Source organism: Papaver somniferum, chromosome 9, assembly GCF_003573695.1.
Source record: "Papaver somniferum cultivar HN1 chromosome 9, ASM357369v1, whole genome shotgun sequence".
Classification (NCBI taxonomy): Eukaryota; Viridiplantae; Streptophyta; class Magnoliopsida; order Ranunculales; family Papaveraceae; genus Papaver; species Papaver somniferum.
The window spans coordinates 108,451,664-108,467,999 of NC_039366.1; the positions used below are offsets into that span (position 1 = coordinate 108,451,664).

At 36.8% G+C, this 16,336-nt stretch overlaps 2 protein-coding genes and 1 non-coding gene across 3 annotated transcripts; 1 reads left to right on the plus strand and 2 right to left on the minus strand.

Moving 5' to 3' along the window:
- Positions 1–3,594: 3,594 nt before the first annotated feature.
- Positions 3,595–3,668, minus strand: TRNAT-AGU. The gene has a single exon. It is a non-coding gene; the product is annotated as a tRNA-Thr (tRNA).
- Positions 3,669–3,749: 81 nt separating this feature from the next.
- On the plus strand, positions 3,750–5,491 carry LOC113310933 (delta-aminolevulinic acid dehydratase, chloroplastic-like). Its single transcript, XM_026559750.1, has one exon. It carries the CDS (start codon positions 3,870–3,872, stop codon positions 5,172–5,174), a length of 1,305 nt encoding a protein of 434 aa, XP_026415535.1. The 5' UTR covers positions 3,750–3,869; the 3' UTR covers positions 5,175–5,491.
- Positions 5,492–6,144: 653 nt separating this feature from the next.
- LOC113310997 (transcription factor RF2b-like) lies at positions 6,145–11,259 on the minus strand. The gene is made up of 4 exons (XM_026559830.1): positions 10,566–11,259; positions 8,959–9,091; positions 7,735–7,819; positions 6,145–7,029 (listed from the first exon to the last, which is right to left on the minus strand). Exons 1-4 carry the CDS (start codon positions 11,093–11,095, stop codon positions 6,584–6,586), a joined length of 1,194 nt encoding a protein of 397 aa, XP_026415615.1. The 5' UTR covers positions 11,096–11,259; the 3' UTR covers positions 6,145–6,583.
- Positions 11,260–16,336: the final 5,077 nt, after the last annotated feature.

Here is a 16,336-nt window from a genome sequence, read left to right on the forward strand (position 1 = left end):
GTTTAGTGTTGCAAAGAAGAAATTTTGAGTTCAGGCTTGTCTTGTATAAACTCTCAAAATATGATTCGAGCAATAGGAGTTCATAGATATTTTAACAATCTATTGTTCACAAATTGTTGTTTTTTTTAGTTTTAAATTGATCTTTGGAAAATTTCCCAACCAAACAGTATACGAACTGTTTTCCATAGGTACCTAGCATACTTATGGCTATTGAAAATGTTTCTCAATTTGAATATGAGAGCAAAAGTATACAAACTTCTTAGTGTATATATACCTAGTATATATACCATGTCGTTTTAGGCATAGTTTTGTAGCCTTTAGTTATTAAGGGAAAAGTACACAAACTGCAAGTTATGTATACCCAGTGTATATACCATGTCAATTTTGACATAGTTTTGTTGATTTTTTAATAAAGACAAAAGTACACGAACTGCCGAAGGTATGTGTACCCGATATCTATTCCTTGTCTTTGAAAAAGGCAATAGTTCACGAACTGTCCAAGGGTGTGTAAACCAAGTATAAATACTATGTCACTTTTGACATGTTTTTGTGTAGTTTTTGAGAATTTAAAAGGATATTACTTAATAAGGAGCTCTTTTACTTTTGTACACTAATTATTAAGGGATTCTTACACTTTTGCTATATCTCTCATAAACACTTTTAAGACAACTTTATTCATAATTTTTATTGGGCTTGTTGATTATTGTTTAGTCTTGAGTGTTCTTGACTTCTTGGACGTTCACGGAATTGCTTAGTCCTTGTGAACTATGAATGTGCACGGTTCAATTACTATCCAGACCATAGTGCATATTCTTCTGTGTAATATCAATTCAACTTTTTCACATGCTTACATGAATTACTACTTGAAATTTCATTTAAACTGGAAAAGTGTTAGCTCGGATTCTAAGAAACCTTGGCTTGAATTCAAAGACACATGTAGCCTTGAAAATATATAAATAGAGAGACTCATGCAAATGGATTTCTCAATCCCTAGCACACTTGTGTCCTAGTTGCAAACGTCGAGTCGTTCTCAATAGCCTAGGTTTCTTTACTAAATTGTATTAAGTTACAATTTTGAAGATTTCACTTAAAGATTCGCGAAGCCCGGTCATATTATCTTTTACCTGATAGTTCTTATATCTGGATCTTATTATACTGGTTATTGAAGTTCACAGACTTTGGGTCAGAAACGAGATAGATAATATTCACAAAGTTCACTTTGTCTTAGGCTTTTTGATTTCACAAGATAGACATCTAAACTCTTTATTGATTTGTCTAAATTGTTCTTGTGAGGTGGTAATGATCTAGGCTTCTCTTTGATAAGAGTGTAAGTGTTCTAGATCCGTGAGGTTTTCTAGATTTTCTACTACAAACATATTTCTAAACCTTAATTGAAACATATCGAAAGGTAGATCGATAGTATTTCTGTTAGAGGAAAATAAATATCAAAAGTCTTCACAAATTCTGAAGAAAATCTTAGGTTGTAAAGGACGCCAGCTAAGGGAATCAAATGAGTAGGATCTTGCGAGATTTAAAAAACTTATAAGAGAATGGCAGAAGCTGAGTTCTTTGAAGGGTAAATTCGGTCTCAACTACATCCCATTCCGAAGTTTGATAGTAGGTTAGTGTCTGTAGCATTTTAATACAGTGCGATGTTCAAATTAGATTAGCTCCCGGATTTTTTTTTTTGCATCTGCGGTTCTCTTTAACAAAATTCTGGTGTCTTGTATTATTTTTTTTCCATATCATATTGTTTATCTTTATAATCAGAATATCACAAGTTGTGCATTATCAATCTAGATAGTTTTCAATCCCTAATTAATTGAGATCCTACTAGACTCGTTCTTGATGCATTTGTATATTGAAATATATATTACAAGTCTCGTGTTTATTGGGATTCGAATCTTGTACAATTTCAGTACATTTGATCTTGGACATTGGTTTTTGAGATCGTCCAGGAACTTTTTTACAGAATCAGAACATATATATCGATCGTGGAAGATAAGCTTTATATGCAAACTTACACAAGGGTCTTTACTGTTGACCTACTTGTGATTGTATTAAGTTTTTTCCATATAGTTTGGCGAACGAAAAAATTGGTGATGTACTTGGTACCCTCTCCCTTTTCTGATCACTAACAAAATATTTTGAGCAAATCATTTTAGGTTGCTTCTGAATATGATATTTAACCAAGCTTTTTGCCTTGTAATAATATGAACCCTGAGCACCCTTCTTTAGGGGTTTGTTCATCTCAACTGCAATTTCAGCTTGATATCGCTTCCCACTTAAGAATGATAGTTTTAGGACCACAAATATTTGTTCCAAATATCATAAATCACGCGGTCAAGGTGTTTCAGGTGCAGATTCCTAAACTTCCACGAAAAAATTGATGAGTCAACTTTATATTTGTAAAGGTACTCTAGGATCTTGTTTCTTCAAGGCCAGCAGATGGCCAATAATTGGTCCATAGTGCTCTTTCGAAAATTCTTTCTTTACTTTACTTCTTAGTTTCAACATAAAAAGATTCCTCCTCGTTACTTTCATTTCTACTCTACCATCTATTACACATACCATAAATATTCTCTTGAACATCTAGAACTTTTATCAGAGAATCTACAAGGATTTTTCCAAGCAGACTATTTGTCTAAGTATCAGATGTATCATCAATATATTTCACTAATATAATTATCTTTCTTTGAGGTATAACACTATTAATACCTTTGAATTGCTTGATTATAGAGGCAATTTAGAGTTGAGAATTGCTTGACATCGGAAAGTGAAAGAAGGATAAAACAAAAATAAAAGCTGATATTTTGGAGTTTGTGCTTATGAATAGATATATGGTTTTCAGTAGGGTGAATTTTTTCTAAAGTAACCATAATCAATCATCCTTGTAAGCAGAATAATTTGAAATTTGAGATAGTATGTATGATTGGAATATGAGTTTAGTGGTATATTCAAATTGATATACGGTCAATAACAGCTCAAGCTTGGGGAGGGAATTTTAGAAATTTCTAAATTTGAGTTCTTTTGAAAAGTTGATGAATAAATTTATTGTTAATTTAGAGAAAAAAAATATGAAGATCATGAAAACCAAATAAACATAATAGAATAAAAAAAACTACAGGCGCAAGTAATTACAATTCCACAGAGAAAGACACCACTTTCTGATATCAATGCATGATTTTATGAACTCGGGGATGCAAGTTTGCTCATTTGTAACATTTCGAGTAAAAAAAATGAAGAATTAGTTTCAGTGATAGCTTGGGACTGGACGATTTCTCCCCTAAAACTGCTTTCGCAATGAGAATGATCGTCAACTTGAGGCTCAAAGTTTGCTCCTCCGTAACCTTTCACAAAAATGGATGAAAAAGCTTTCACAGAAAAATGGATGAAACGAATAAATGATCTCAGTGAGAGCGGATGAAAATAGCTTTCACGAGAAAATGGATAAAATATTCTCATTCAGAGTTGAATTAAAAAAGAAGATTTGATGAGAAAAGCTTTCGCAAAAAAATAAATAGATGAAATGAATAAATGTTGTTATTGAGAGTGGATCAGAAAAACTTTAGCCAAAAAATGAATGAAATGAAAAGCTTTCATTGAGAGTTGAACTCAAGACCTCCCGCTTACTAAACGGGTGCTCTAACCAACTGAGCTATGAAAGCTGTCTGCTTCTTTTGTGACAGCATTTTATAAATTTCTTTGTCCTTTTTTTTTTTTCCTTTTCTTCCAGAGTAGGCGTAGATTTCCTGATCTTCACTAGATAAGGCAAGTCTTCTTTAAGCTTGCTCCAAGATCTAAACCTTATAGCTTGAAATTCTTCAACGAGATCCCAAATTTCTTCCTCATCTAAAGGTATCTAATCGATGGCTTCAACAATGATCTCTGTATCTCCGAGTAATTTTGCTTCAATTAGAGAATTGAAAGCTCAAACTCATACTGGATTGAAACTGAACGGAAGAACGAATCAAGTTTATTTCAACACCGGTGGTATGATTAAGGTACGATCATCTTCTCGATTTATTATTAACGCTAGTAACGAGAAAGAAGCAGCGCCATTAAAGAAACTCGGATTAACTGATGAGGAATGTGAAGCGGCTGTTGTAGCCGGTAATGCTCCTGAAGCACCACCAGTCCCACCCAAACCAGCAGCACCGGCTGGAACTCCCTTGGCTTCATTACTTCCTCTGAACAAGCGTCCTCGTCGTAACCGAAAGTCACCTGTTCTGAGAGCAGCTTTTCAAGAGACGCAGCTTAGTCCTGCAAATTTTGTGTATCCATTATTCATTCATGAAGGGGAAGAAGATACCCCAATAGGAGCGATGCCTGGATGTTACAGGCTTGGATGGAGACATGGTCTTCTTGAAGAGGTTTCCAAGGCAAGGGATGTTGGGGTTAATAGCATTGTGCTTTTCCCCAAGGTGCCTGATGCATTGAAGACACCAACAGGAGACGAAGCATACAATGAGAACGGTTTGGTTCCTCGAGCCATTCGGTTGCTGAAAGATAAATACCCGGATCTTGTTATCTATACAGATGTTGCGTTGGATCCTTACTCCTCCGATGGGCATGATGGCATTGTCAGAGAAGATGGAGTGATTATGAATGATGAAACAGTTCATCAGTTATGCAAACAAGCTGTTGCTCAGGCTCGAGCAGGAGCTGACGTAGTTAGTCCAAGTGACATGATGGATGGTCGAGTTGGAGCACTAAGACAAGCTTTGGACGCTGCAGGTTTTCCAGATGTGTCTATTATGTCATATACAGCTAAGTATGCAAGTGCATTTTATGGTCCATTCCGCGAGGCATTGGACTCGAATCCACGATTTGGAGACAAGAAAACTTACCAAATGAACCCAGCAAATTATAGAGAAGCTCTGGTTGAGGCTCGTGCTGATGAGGCTGAGGGAGCTGATATCCTTCTTGTGAAACCTGGTCTTCCATACTTGGACATTGTGCGACTTCTCCGTGATAGCTCCCCTCTACCAATTGCTGCATATCAGGTTTCAGGTGAGTATTCAATGATCAAGGCTGGCGGGGCTCTGAAAATGATAGATGAAGAAAAAGTAATGATGGAATCACTTATGTGTCTCCGACGCGCTGGTGCTGACATTATTCTTACATATTTTGCTCTACAAGCTGCTAGATGTTTATGTGGTGAGAAGCGATAGGATTCTTCATGCAGTAGAAAGAGGCTATAATTGCAAGTTTTAGAGACTTAGTGTAGAGTTTTGGATTAGCTATAATTTTCACAAGTTCAACCATGTACTGAGTCATAATTTCGATTGAATAAGATGGTTAAAAAAAAAAAGAAAATCTTGAAGGATTGTAGTAGTATAACACTAAAATGTGAAGACATCAAGAAAATTCCATGAAATTCTTTGAATGTATGATAACATCTATGTTTCCAAACCTCTGCGGAGAGCATGGCATGAGTGCTCTCTCTATTACAAAGAGAACTGCTCTCTGTGTTGGGGAGCTTCTTCCTAGTAACTGCCAATCTGTTTACCTTTACAAGCATAACTGTTGGTCTGAAGTAATTCCTTTCAATTGTTCTTAAAAGTCATTCAGCGTAGGCAATCCAATTTAGTTGACCGCCAAGGTAACCAAAAGCAACCATGTCACTGAACAGGCAGAGTTAGGTTTGTCCGTTAGGTAACCTTTTGTTGGTTGCAGGGTGACCAGATGGATCAGCATGACATCAGCCAACCCAAATGAGGAAGACAGTAGAGCAACATCATACAATAGGTAGAAGAGCTGCACAGTTGCAGAAGGTGGAACCGAGAGGAAATTGTCTCTCAGTCATCAACTATCTCAATTCTCAAGGGAACCAACAGTTCTATGGCATTGCAGGGAAAATCAATTCTATTAGATGAATTATCCTTTTTGTTTCACTCAAAATGATGTAAGTGAAACATCATGGAAAGAAGCCAAGTGGCCGCTGCTTTGGCTCATGAGCAGAATAGATCCTGTCTTTAATTTGTTAGCCAAGGATGTTCCGAGCAAACAAACAAACAAGAGAAATTGTTCTGGAGTCCGCTCAACTTTAGTGTCGACTAAAAAGAGCTATTTATATGGGCGACATTTTGTTTTAATAACAAAAAATGGTTACGGGAAGGATAATCTGAGAGAGGCTGAGAGTCATTCAAAAGAAATGGAAGTTAGAGAAATCAGAGTTACAACAGTATCAGATGGAGAAGCTACAGATGAGTTGTATGAAAAAGATACAATCCCACTAATTTTAATACTTTTGGGAAGAACATCCTTCTGTTTCCCAAATTACAGCACACCCAAAAAATTGGAAAAAAAAAAGAAGAAACGTGGAAGAAAATTGCAACCAAATATTCAGCACTTTAACCGAAAACTTAAATGAATTAACCCTAAGAATAGACAAGCATTGAAAAGATGATGGCCAATGAAATAAAAAAATTGAAGTATTATAGTACCTGATGAAGAAAACGAGGAAAGAAGCCCTATTGGAATGGGACTGGTGATGTCAGTCTATAAACAAACTAGCAATTTGGTGGGCAGGGTGGGCCATACGTAGGTTTTGTCAGCAGTGGGAAGCCAAAGCCGGTTTTTACAATGTAGTGCTGCTTTCACTGGCGGAAATTGAGGGGCCTTCAGACTTCACAATACTAGTTCCCCTGCCATTATTACTTATATCAAGTCCCTGAAACCGGCCAATCTGGTCTTGTTGCATCATTTCGGAGAGAGCTTGAGCACGGGCAGAAAACATAGGGTGGTGACCTTGCATGTTAGACTGAGATGGATGGAACTGTGGCAACTGCATGGTCTGGTAAGCTCTGCTATCGTTGTGACCACCACCACCACCTGCTCCTTGTTGCTGTTGGTGTTGTTGTTGCTGATGTTGTTGCTGCTGCTGGGAAAGCGAAAAGAAGGATGATGAAGATGAATTATATGGCATATAGTGCATCCCCAAGTTGAAAGTTTCGTTGTTGTTCACTGCTTCCCCAGTTGCAACCTTGAGCCTCTCAAGTTCTTGCTTTAGTGCCTCGTTCAGAGCTGCAAGCATTATCAGTACCATAAAGATGAAATGAACAGGACATCCTATGTAACTTTATAAAAACAAGTGAGTCCATCTATGCTCAGTAAACCCTTAACAGTACCACAGATCACCCATGGTTAGCCAAATATGAGAAAGAAGAGAAAAAGTAATGTTCCATTGAATAATTATACGGCAAAACCTATAAGCAATGCAAAGATTGGTTCTCAATCGAATTTTGAGGTACAACATAAGAACCTAATATACCTAGGTAAGATGTCAATTAAGATCTTTGTTGGACCACCAGGAAATGAGCTGAGGGCATGTGATTGATGTCCTCACTAATACAGATCATCATCCTCATCTGAAATCTTTTGGTTCTAATTTCTAAACTTGTAATCCCATCAAAACTGGGTTCAAAATTTAAATTAAAGCTGAAGGCCTTTAAGCCACTAAGCTTTCGCGGTCTTGACGTTTTAAATATTGTAATTTCAATAAAGGTCTACTAATTCACATGAAAAATATTTATCCTCATCATCCTTGATTCATTTTTACGTTGCACCACATAGATCTTGTAATAATATTTGAATAAGCTTCTATTAATCCAAAATAAATCAAGTGAATTAAATCCAGACATAGCTCCCTAGTGCGGATGCTTTTATGAGAAATAACAGGATATGCATTATTTACGAATATTGCTGAAACAAAATGTATAAGACACTCACCATCACGCAACTGAGCTTGCTGCTCCATGGCTTGTAACCGAAGCTTTAGCTCTGTGTTTTCAGTAGTCAGACCTGTAGTATCTCTCTAAACAGAAGAAGAGAAGAAAGACGGAGTAAGACTGAATATAATGAAGAAAGGCAGAAAATAACAACGCCTTACTTTAAGTTACATACTATTAAGTTAAGAGATGAATCATGAACTCACATATGAAAAATATACTGAAACTGGTAGAACTCTACCACTACAGCCTAGCAATGCATTGCATATGTATTAGGGGTTTGTTATCTTGTGCACCCATGCAGAAGATAACACCCAATGATTGGCATTGGAACAAGTGGACAACCGCTATTGCTTGGTCACTTTCTCCAATGCTAATCATTGGGTGTTATCTTACGCATGGGTGCACAAGATAACAAAACCTGTATAGGACCTTACACGTCATTTTGTACAAGGATGATATTGTTGTATCACCCATGTAAAGGACACTTAAAGTACCATAATCCATATTATCCAATTAAGTGAATTTAATCGTCTATGGTACAGACTGGCAGCCACGATGTGAAGACCCGCAGCACTTGGGATACCGTGAAGATGTGATGATGCAAAGGTGAAGAATGACTTAATTTTCTGGTGGGATCACCGGTAGTGTTTGATTGTAGTTTGTAGCTCAGACACAAATAAAGAGGCAGAAGGAATGCGAACATTTGCCTACATGTGGCACATTATTTAGAATCTTCCTGCCTCTTAATGACTTAACGCAAACTACAATCGGATACAGTGGCTAATTAAGTTAGGTGCTATCAAGTAGCATATTTCTTCCTTATATTAGTGGTATATATATGTATGTAAGTACATCCCTAACAGCTACTTTAGTATGTCGTCAACCACATAACTCGCCTAAAAGGCAGAAACTTGAGCATTCGTGTGGTACATACATTGCAAATGCACCAACTTTTTACAATGACACCTAGGTTCTTTTCATTTGACTCTCCAGACTTGAAATAGTTTTATCATCCTTGACAACTCAAGTAGAAGTACGGAGTTGGTTCCTCAACAATTAGTTTCCTTGCTTAGGCACACAAATATTTCACCAACACTAAAACTTTAGAGGTTAATGCAACTATGGAAGAGAACAATATCGAGCTGCCCTCTGCTATGATGCTACCAAAGAACATTTCATGGAAAATCAACTTAACAACAAGAAAACATCAACCATTACAAACCTGAAATAATGTGAGCTGTGCAGAAAGAGTAGTTGCTTCGGTTTGAAGGGTCTGAACTTTTCGTTCAAGTTCAATTATATATCGGGCTTTTCGCTCCTTAGAACGTGCAGCAGACTGACGATTTGCCAAAATCCTGCATAGATTCAGAAAAAACAAGACATCAAAACCGTTGCCACATCCCAAGAGGAGAAACTAGAATAACACATACACTATAAACTGTAGGCAAGGATAATCAATCAGTACACGGTGCAGACCACCAGGAAAGAATCATTCTTTCGGAAATTTGGATGCTAAATAGACTCCAAGCCAGAACCCACAACAATGAACTCATAATGCAGGACAAGTTTGTGTAAATAGTAAGCACATGCTACACGTAAAGAGAAAGGGAGAGAATAAAGATGGCAGCCAATAAACAAACAAAAATGTATAGAAGCTTCAACAGAACATAAGAGGAAGGAAAACTGAGGGAAAACAGTTTGGCTTATATTAATGGACACTGGATGATAGTACATTTCAGCTTCAACTACCTCAATACAATTATCATCAATAGCAATTTGAGAAATTTCGATACACACTAAAGCAAAAGAATAGTTGATAGTGGGGATACTTCTCATCATTCAGCAATAACAAAACAAGCGATTAAGAAATATGTCCAGATAAAAGCAATAGTTGCCTTGTTCAGCGAGATCAAAACTAAAAAAAAAACTCATAAAGAAAAACAACAGGGCTGACAAAAAAAAAACAAAAAAAAAGGAAAAAGATCTTTGATGACAGAAATTGTAAACACCGAATGACTTGGTGGTTATAATCCACTAATGCTCCTGTGTTTTGCAGCTTGATTTTGACAATGAAAAGATCACTTTCTCCAGTACAAAATTTAGTAAACTCATATGTTCTGTGAAACCTAGTCGCAATCTACACTAAATGATGTGTTCCACCTCCTAGAAGTTTACTATGCAAAGATAGTCATTATTTAAGTCGCAACATCCCGCGGGCTTGTTAAACTCGCATCACGTTTAAGATAAGCATATTATATAATCCAATTGTGGAATATCCAGACAATGTGGTGCATATTTCTACAGAAGTGATATGTGCGCAAAAAACTCCCAATTCCACGATATCAACAATTAAGACTGCAAATCCAAGGTTATATGGTGTATAAATTCACAACAAATAACACCAAAAGAAATTCATAGAAGTACCCATAGTTCAATACGATTGTTGACCCCAAATCCCCTTAAGCAAACATCTCAGCGAACTACACCGTTTTCAATAAGCATATAGAGAATAAAAGACTCTCGTAATTAACAATGTTGACAAAAATGACTTCTAAGAAACAGCTCAACTGCTACATAGACTATCCTTAGCTATTTTCAACATGATATCCTATCATCTATAAACCTAAATCTGAAGCTCCCCAGGAAGTACCATGAAAGTTTTTAATCTCTACTACTACCAGATTTGTATATATTGTCAGTTCCAATCTATCTACAGATACTCAAAGACGAAGACTAACTAGAATTGAACAAGACACTTCAAATAATACTCCTAATTCAACACACTAAATCACTAAGAATCTAAGAAATGAGGTAATTAGTGAAGCATACCTTTTGGCTCGCTTTGGATCTAATGCCCAAAGCTCAGCAAGTTTATCAGGAGCCATAGCTTTCTTAGCTTCCATAACATCTCCAAACAAACTCTCTCTGTCTCCTCTAGACATAGAAGAAGAACCATCAACAGAATTACTATGTCTATGTCTAGGTCTCATATTTTTCTCAGCACCAAAAACCCCACTGTCATTCCCACCACCGCCATTACTATCCTGATTCGCACCACCAATTCCAGAATCCAAATTCATATTACCAGCAGCACCATCTTCAACTTTAGATCCAAATTTCTCAATATCCATATAGGCACAGAAGAGATCATCTTCTGATCCCATTTCTTCAAAACTAGTTGTTGTTGTATCAAATGGATCTGAAATTAGATCTAGGTCTTCAGGGATCCGGAAATTTACCTCTGAATGTGCTCTTCTATGATGTGAACCTCTAAATGGTAGACTACTACTACTAGGGTTGTTGTTTCCAGCCATTCCTCCTGATAATTTCTGTGAATTAGGGTTTGATGGATCTTGCATTTCTCACAGACACTCTCTCTCTCTTCTTGGAAGGGAAGAGAGATTTGGTTTTGTTTAGATTATTATTATTTGTTTTGTTTATATTTCTTCTGCTTCTTCTAGCATCGTGAAGCAAAGAAATGGTGGTGAAATTTTATTATATATGAAGAGAGAAATTTGGTTCGTAAAAGTGAAGTACGGGGGAGGAAAGAAAAAAAGAAAAAAGTGCCCGGTTTCGGTTTTTTAGTTAATATCGTTTTTGGACCAAAAAGTGTTTTTTTAGGGTTCGGGTCAGAAAAGAAAAGCATGGTCTACAAAGGGTTGTTTTAGTGTAGGTGCTGTAGATGTACACCGTCGCCATACTTGGACTGTGCTAGATAGTTTATCAGCATCCGTGAATGCACATGGTGAATGCCCTCAAAAGTGGTGGTAGTCGGTGACACTGTGTGTGAAACACCAAAGAGTTTGTACAAAGTTCACCACCACCACACGGAAGTTTTCCTCCTTGGTCAAAAGACCAGAAAGGTGAACCACGTGAGGTTACTTTTCCAGGAATTTATCTTTACCTGCATGTGAGGTTTGGAAAGTGGAACTAAATTCTATTCAGCACTGTGAAGACTTTGCAGAGTCCCAACCTCCAACATGTCACAAGACTGTGCCAAGATACCTACGTGTATCACATTCACATCTCCATAGTTAAGAGAAAGGATCACTTCTAACCTTTTATTATCACACTATCTCATACGTTTGACGTTGTTTTTGTGAATAAAAACCAAACTGTAACTGACTTGAAGCTAATATTTTGAGGATATGTTCCTCTTACCAAGTTGTACATGCCTATCAAAAATGAGCTTATTCCGAAATATAAAACCTTACAATTTACCGGTCTTAATTTCGACGGCCAGAAATCCGCAGATTTTCAACGGCTCATTTTCAAAGTAGTAGATGATAGTGTTATACGTTTCGGAATACGCTCATTTTCGATAGGAAAGTAGAGCATGTAATAGTAACATATCTCCAAAATATTAGCTTCAAATCCGTTACCGTTTGATTTTAATTCGCAAAAATGACGTCCAACGTGTGAGTTAGTGTGATAATAAAAGTATGAGGGGATCCCTCCTCCATACTTATAAACTTGAAAAGATACATGTGGAGAAAGATACGGAGCAAAGGTTAACAATGTATGCTTAAATGGAAGAAGAAGAATGGGATCCCAAGAGATTTGATTTGATACCCTATTTAGTGGGTTGCATAAGAAGAACCTGTTGCGCAATGAACAACTATAACCGACTGATACAATTGTGGCTCTTGTACATGAAAAACGAATCTACTGTACGTATGTCGTGCACATATGATGCACATGCCTCGAAATCGATATGAGGGACACTCTACAGTCTAATTTAATCCTTTGACTAATCAAGTTCATCTTCTCAGTTTTGCATTTTCATGCATGTGCTTGCCTTCGATACTTGCGGTTTCTTATGGAATATCATGAATCATACTAATTAGTTCGATAAGTCGCTGGCTATTTTGACTTTTTTTTTTCCTAGCTATAGATTAATATTTTTTGAAATATAAAAGGAGTGATCTTCTTTTTTTCTTTCTATTATTGTTATTTATTTTTTAATCCACAAGGATTAGTTCCATGGAAAAGCAACTGCAAACGGAGACTCCAAAGAGCAAAACAAGAGCACAAAGTCCGAGACTCGAACTCAAGGTCATAAGAAAGGCAGTAGAAATGCCATGAAAGCATGGTTACCCCGTTGGGTCCTGTGGTTGTTGCGGGATGAAATCATTAAAGGGAACATTGCCCTTTGAAAGAACAAAACTAGTGATAAAACACCTAGGTGACCAACTATGTGGTACAAAAACTTTAGGCATATTATTTTCAATAAATTAAAACAATTTCATTAAAAAGTGTCGCAAAAACCCCAAATCAAATAATAAGATCCCAGCTATACACAGGGCCCATAAAGGTTATTTACAGGGCCAAAACCTTTTTACTGTTTGTTGTACCAAAAAGCAGGAAATGTTGAAAAAGCTGAGAAAGAGTTTCACGTCTTCCGCTTGGCCGCCGCCGTCGTCAGTTCGGATGTTAATCATTGTTGATATCACTAATGATATCATTAAGCAAACAGAGATGTAATTTAGAGGTATAGATGACTAATTATTCATTTAGAACGCGGTGGTGATGATTCTGGAAGTGTCAAACATTTTAAGTTTGTTGTTCTTTTCTTTTAAATTTGTAGAAAAAAAAATTGGGAATGTAAATCTTGATATTGTTTAGGGTTTTCAGATCCTAATATGAAAAGCGCGGGTGATGATTGTATTCTAAAATCAATCCATGTGTCTCCTTTTTATTTCTTCTTAACATTATCAAACCCAAACGCAATCTGAAAAGTGGTGATGATCAATATACGGTATTCTAAATCTAATCTGTGTATTTTTATTTCTTCTTAATGTTATAAAACAATATCATAGTTCATGTAATTGACGTCTAATCCTAGTTTTGGAATGAATCAACAGGAGGTGGTGGTCAGGTGATAAGTTTGTAAAAACTTATGCCGGAGGTTCTTGTTTATTGAACATAAATTGTTGCTTTTCTACTTTTACAAACTCACAAAGGTAATACCAATCTATAAACTGTAACAAGAGTTTGATTTATGAAGTATTCTGTGATATGGGTTTGGATAATGGAGGTGTCTGTTGGAGGAGGTAACAACGGGTGAAGAGATTAGGAGGAGAAGAAGACGATGAAGAAAGGTCAGAGTGGTGGGCGCCGGTAGTTCTTTTTGGCCCTGTATATATCATTTTACAAATTAAATTTGTCATTTTTGGCCCTGCATAAAACTCGGTCGTGTAAATAAGATTGCGCCCGTGTTAACAGCTGTGGTCAATAATAAAGAGTAAATTTAGTTTTTATTACTTAAAAAAAAGCCAAACATACCATTTTTATTTTTTCTTCTTCTTTTCTTTTTTTTTCTTCTTTGAAAAAAACGGGGGTCTAACAACACCACCCAATATTTCGCATAGCAATCGGTATGGACAAACACCAATATACCTTTTATGAGAATCAACTAGACAGTTAGACTCAATCAATAAAAAGATATATCAAAGAGTTTATATCTCAATCTCTCGATTTGATCTTTACTCAAGCAAATGGAAATCTGCGAGTCTTTATCAAAGAGAGATAACTTGGACGGTACCAAAGACCAATGTCCAAGAATCAATCAATATCAATCAACAACCAAAGGTTGGATTACCAATTGATGATCTTAACGCACAACCTGTATTATTTCAATTATATAAAATATAATGCGGAAAAGAAATAACACAGACACCAGAAGTTTTGTTAACGAGGAAACTGCAAATGCAGAAAAACCCCGGGACCTAGTCCAGATTGAATACACACTGTATTAAGCCGCTACAGACACTAGCCTACTCCAAGCTAACTTCAGACTGGACTATAGTTGAACCCCAATCAGTCTTCCACCGATCCAAGATACAGTTGTACTCCTACGCCTCTGATCCCAGCAGGATACTGCGCACTTGATTCCCTTAGCTGATCTCACCCACAACCAAGAGTTGCTGCAACCCAAAATCGCAGACTTGATAATAAACAAATCTGTCTCACACAGAAAAGTCTATCAAAAGGATAAATCTGTCTCCCACAAAAAAAACCTAGGTTTTGTTCCGTCTTAAGATATAAAATCAAGGTGAACATGAACCAATTTATAATCCGGTCTTATATTCCCGAAGAACAGCCTAGATTAATCAATCACCTCTCAACAATCCTTCTTGACTACACAAGCGGTTTGTCGAGGAATCACAAACAGTGAGACGAAGATGTTTGTGACTTCTTTATCTTGCCTATCGGAGAACTCTCACGATCTCAAGCCAATCAAAGATTGTACTCGTACGATAGAAGATGCAAGATCAGATCACACAACTACGATAAAAGTAGTATCGGTCTGGCTTCAAAATCCCAATGAAGTCTTTAAGTCGTTAACCTGGTTTTAGAGAAGAAAATCAAAGGTTAAAGGAGAATCGACTCTAGCGAGCGCACTAGTATCACACAGACGTGTGGGATTAGTTTTGCACAATGCTAGATGTCTCCTTTATATAGCCTTCAAATCAGGGTTTTGCCTTAGTTACAAAGCAATCCATATTCACCGTTAGATGAAAACCTGATTTAGATTTAAGATAATATTTCTCAAACGTTAGATCGAAAACTTAGCTTGTCACACACACTTGGGTAGACGTTTACTGCGTTTGTGAAAACCATGCCCAAACGTGTACGTGTATTTTGGTTCAACATAGTAACCTAAAAGGTTAACCATATGAGCATTTCATATTAACCTAGTTCTTCTTCATCATAACTAGTTCAATTGACTCAAATGAACTAGTTAGAGAGTTGTTCAATTGCTATGAGATCTTATGTAACTACACAAGACACAATTGAAACAAAGATGAATCGGCTCATGAACTTTATATCCACGGTTTGCATAAAGCATTCCTTAGTAATTTAAGTTTCATGTTCAAAGCACATCTTTACATCATAACCACTTAAGCTCACAAACAAGTTCGCGGACTTAAGACAACCAGCAGAGTTTTCCAAACTCAGCAGAAAATCTCAGCAAGGAGACTTCCGCCAGTTCGCGGACTAGGTTCGCGGACTAAACACGCAAACGAGTTTTTGGAAAATCCCAGCAGAAATTCTCGGTAAGAGAACTTCCATCAGTTCGCGGAATGAGTTCGCGGACTGGGTTCGCTTGGTTTCTCTCAATCAACAAAGTTCGAAAACTTCGGATTAATGAATACATGGTTATGTAATCTAAACTCTCATTCCAATCATTGAGACATTCTCAGAGAACGTTATATAGCCGTTATTCACAGACCGTTTCACGTCAGAGCAATTCTCAAAGTAATTGAAACTTTTCATGACTTTCGTCACTAGGTGAAGATAAACTTGATCAAAGCGAAACGCTTTACCAACACACGATTTCGAGAAAAAGATAAGTAGTGAATACTCAGCTAGAAATGTCAAATGTGTATGATCCAGTTTATATAGCATATGACTTTTTGTCTCATAAGAAGTAGGAGATAGAATAGATAGACTTTCGAGTGGTAGATAAGTTCAAGTCTCCACATACCTTTTTGTTGATGAAGTTCCACGGTTCCTTGTATAGATCTTCGTCGTTGTATGATGAATTTCCATGAAGTCCTTGATCTCAAATACACTTTTCTATCCTAGTCCGAGAC

Bases quoted from the DNA above. Each gene is read 5' to 3' on its own strand.
- LOC113310933 (XM_026559750.1), top strand. From the start codon at position 3,870: ATGGCTTCAACAATGATCTCTGTATCTCCGAGTAATTTTGCTTCAATT.
- LOC113310997 (XM_026559830.1), bottom strand. From the start codon at position 11,095: ATGCAAGATCCATCAAACCCTAATTCACAGAAATTATCAGGAGGAATG. The intron at 9,092-10,565 runs GTATGCTTCACT...GAATCTATGCAG, and splicing joins GATCCAAAGCGAGCCAAAAG to GATTTTGGCAAATCGTCAGT. The intron at 7,030-7,734 runs GTGAGTGTCTTA...TAATGCTTGCAG, and splicing joins GCAAGCTCAGTTGCGTGATG to CTCTGAACGAGGCACTAAAG.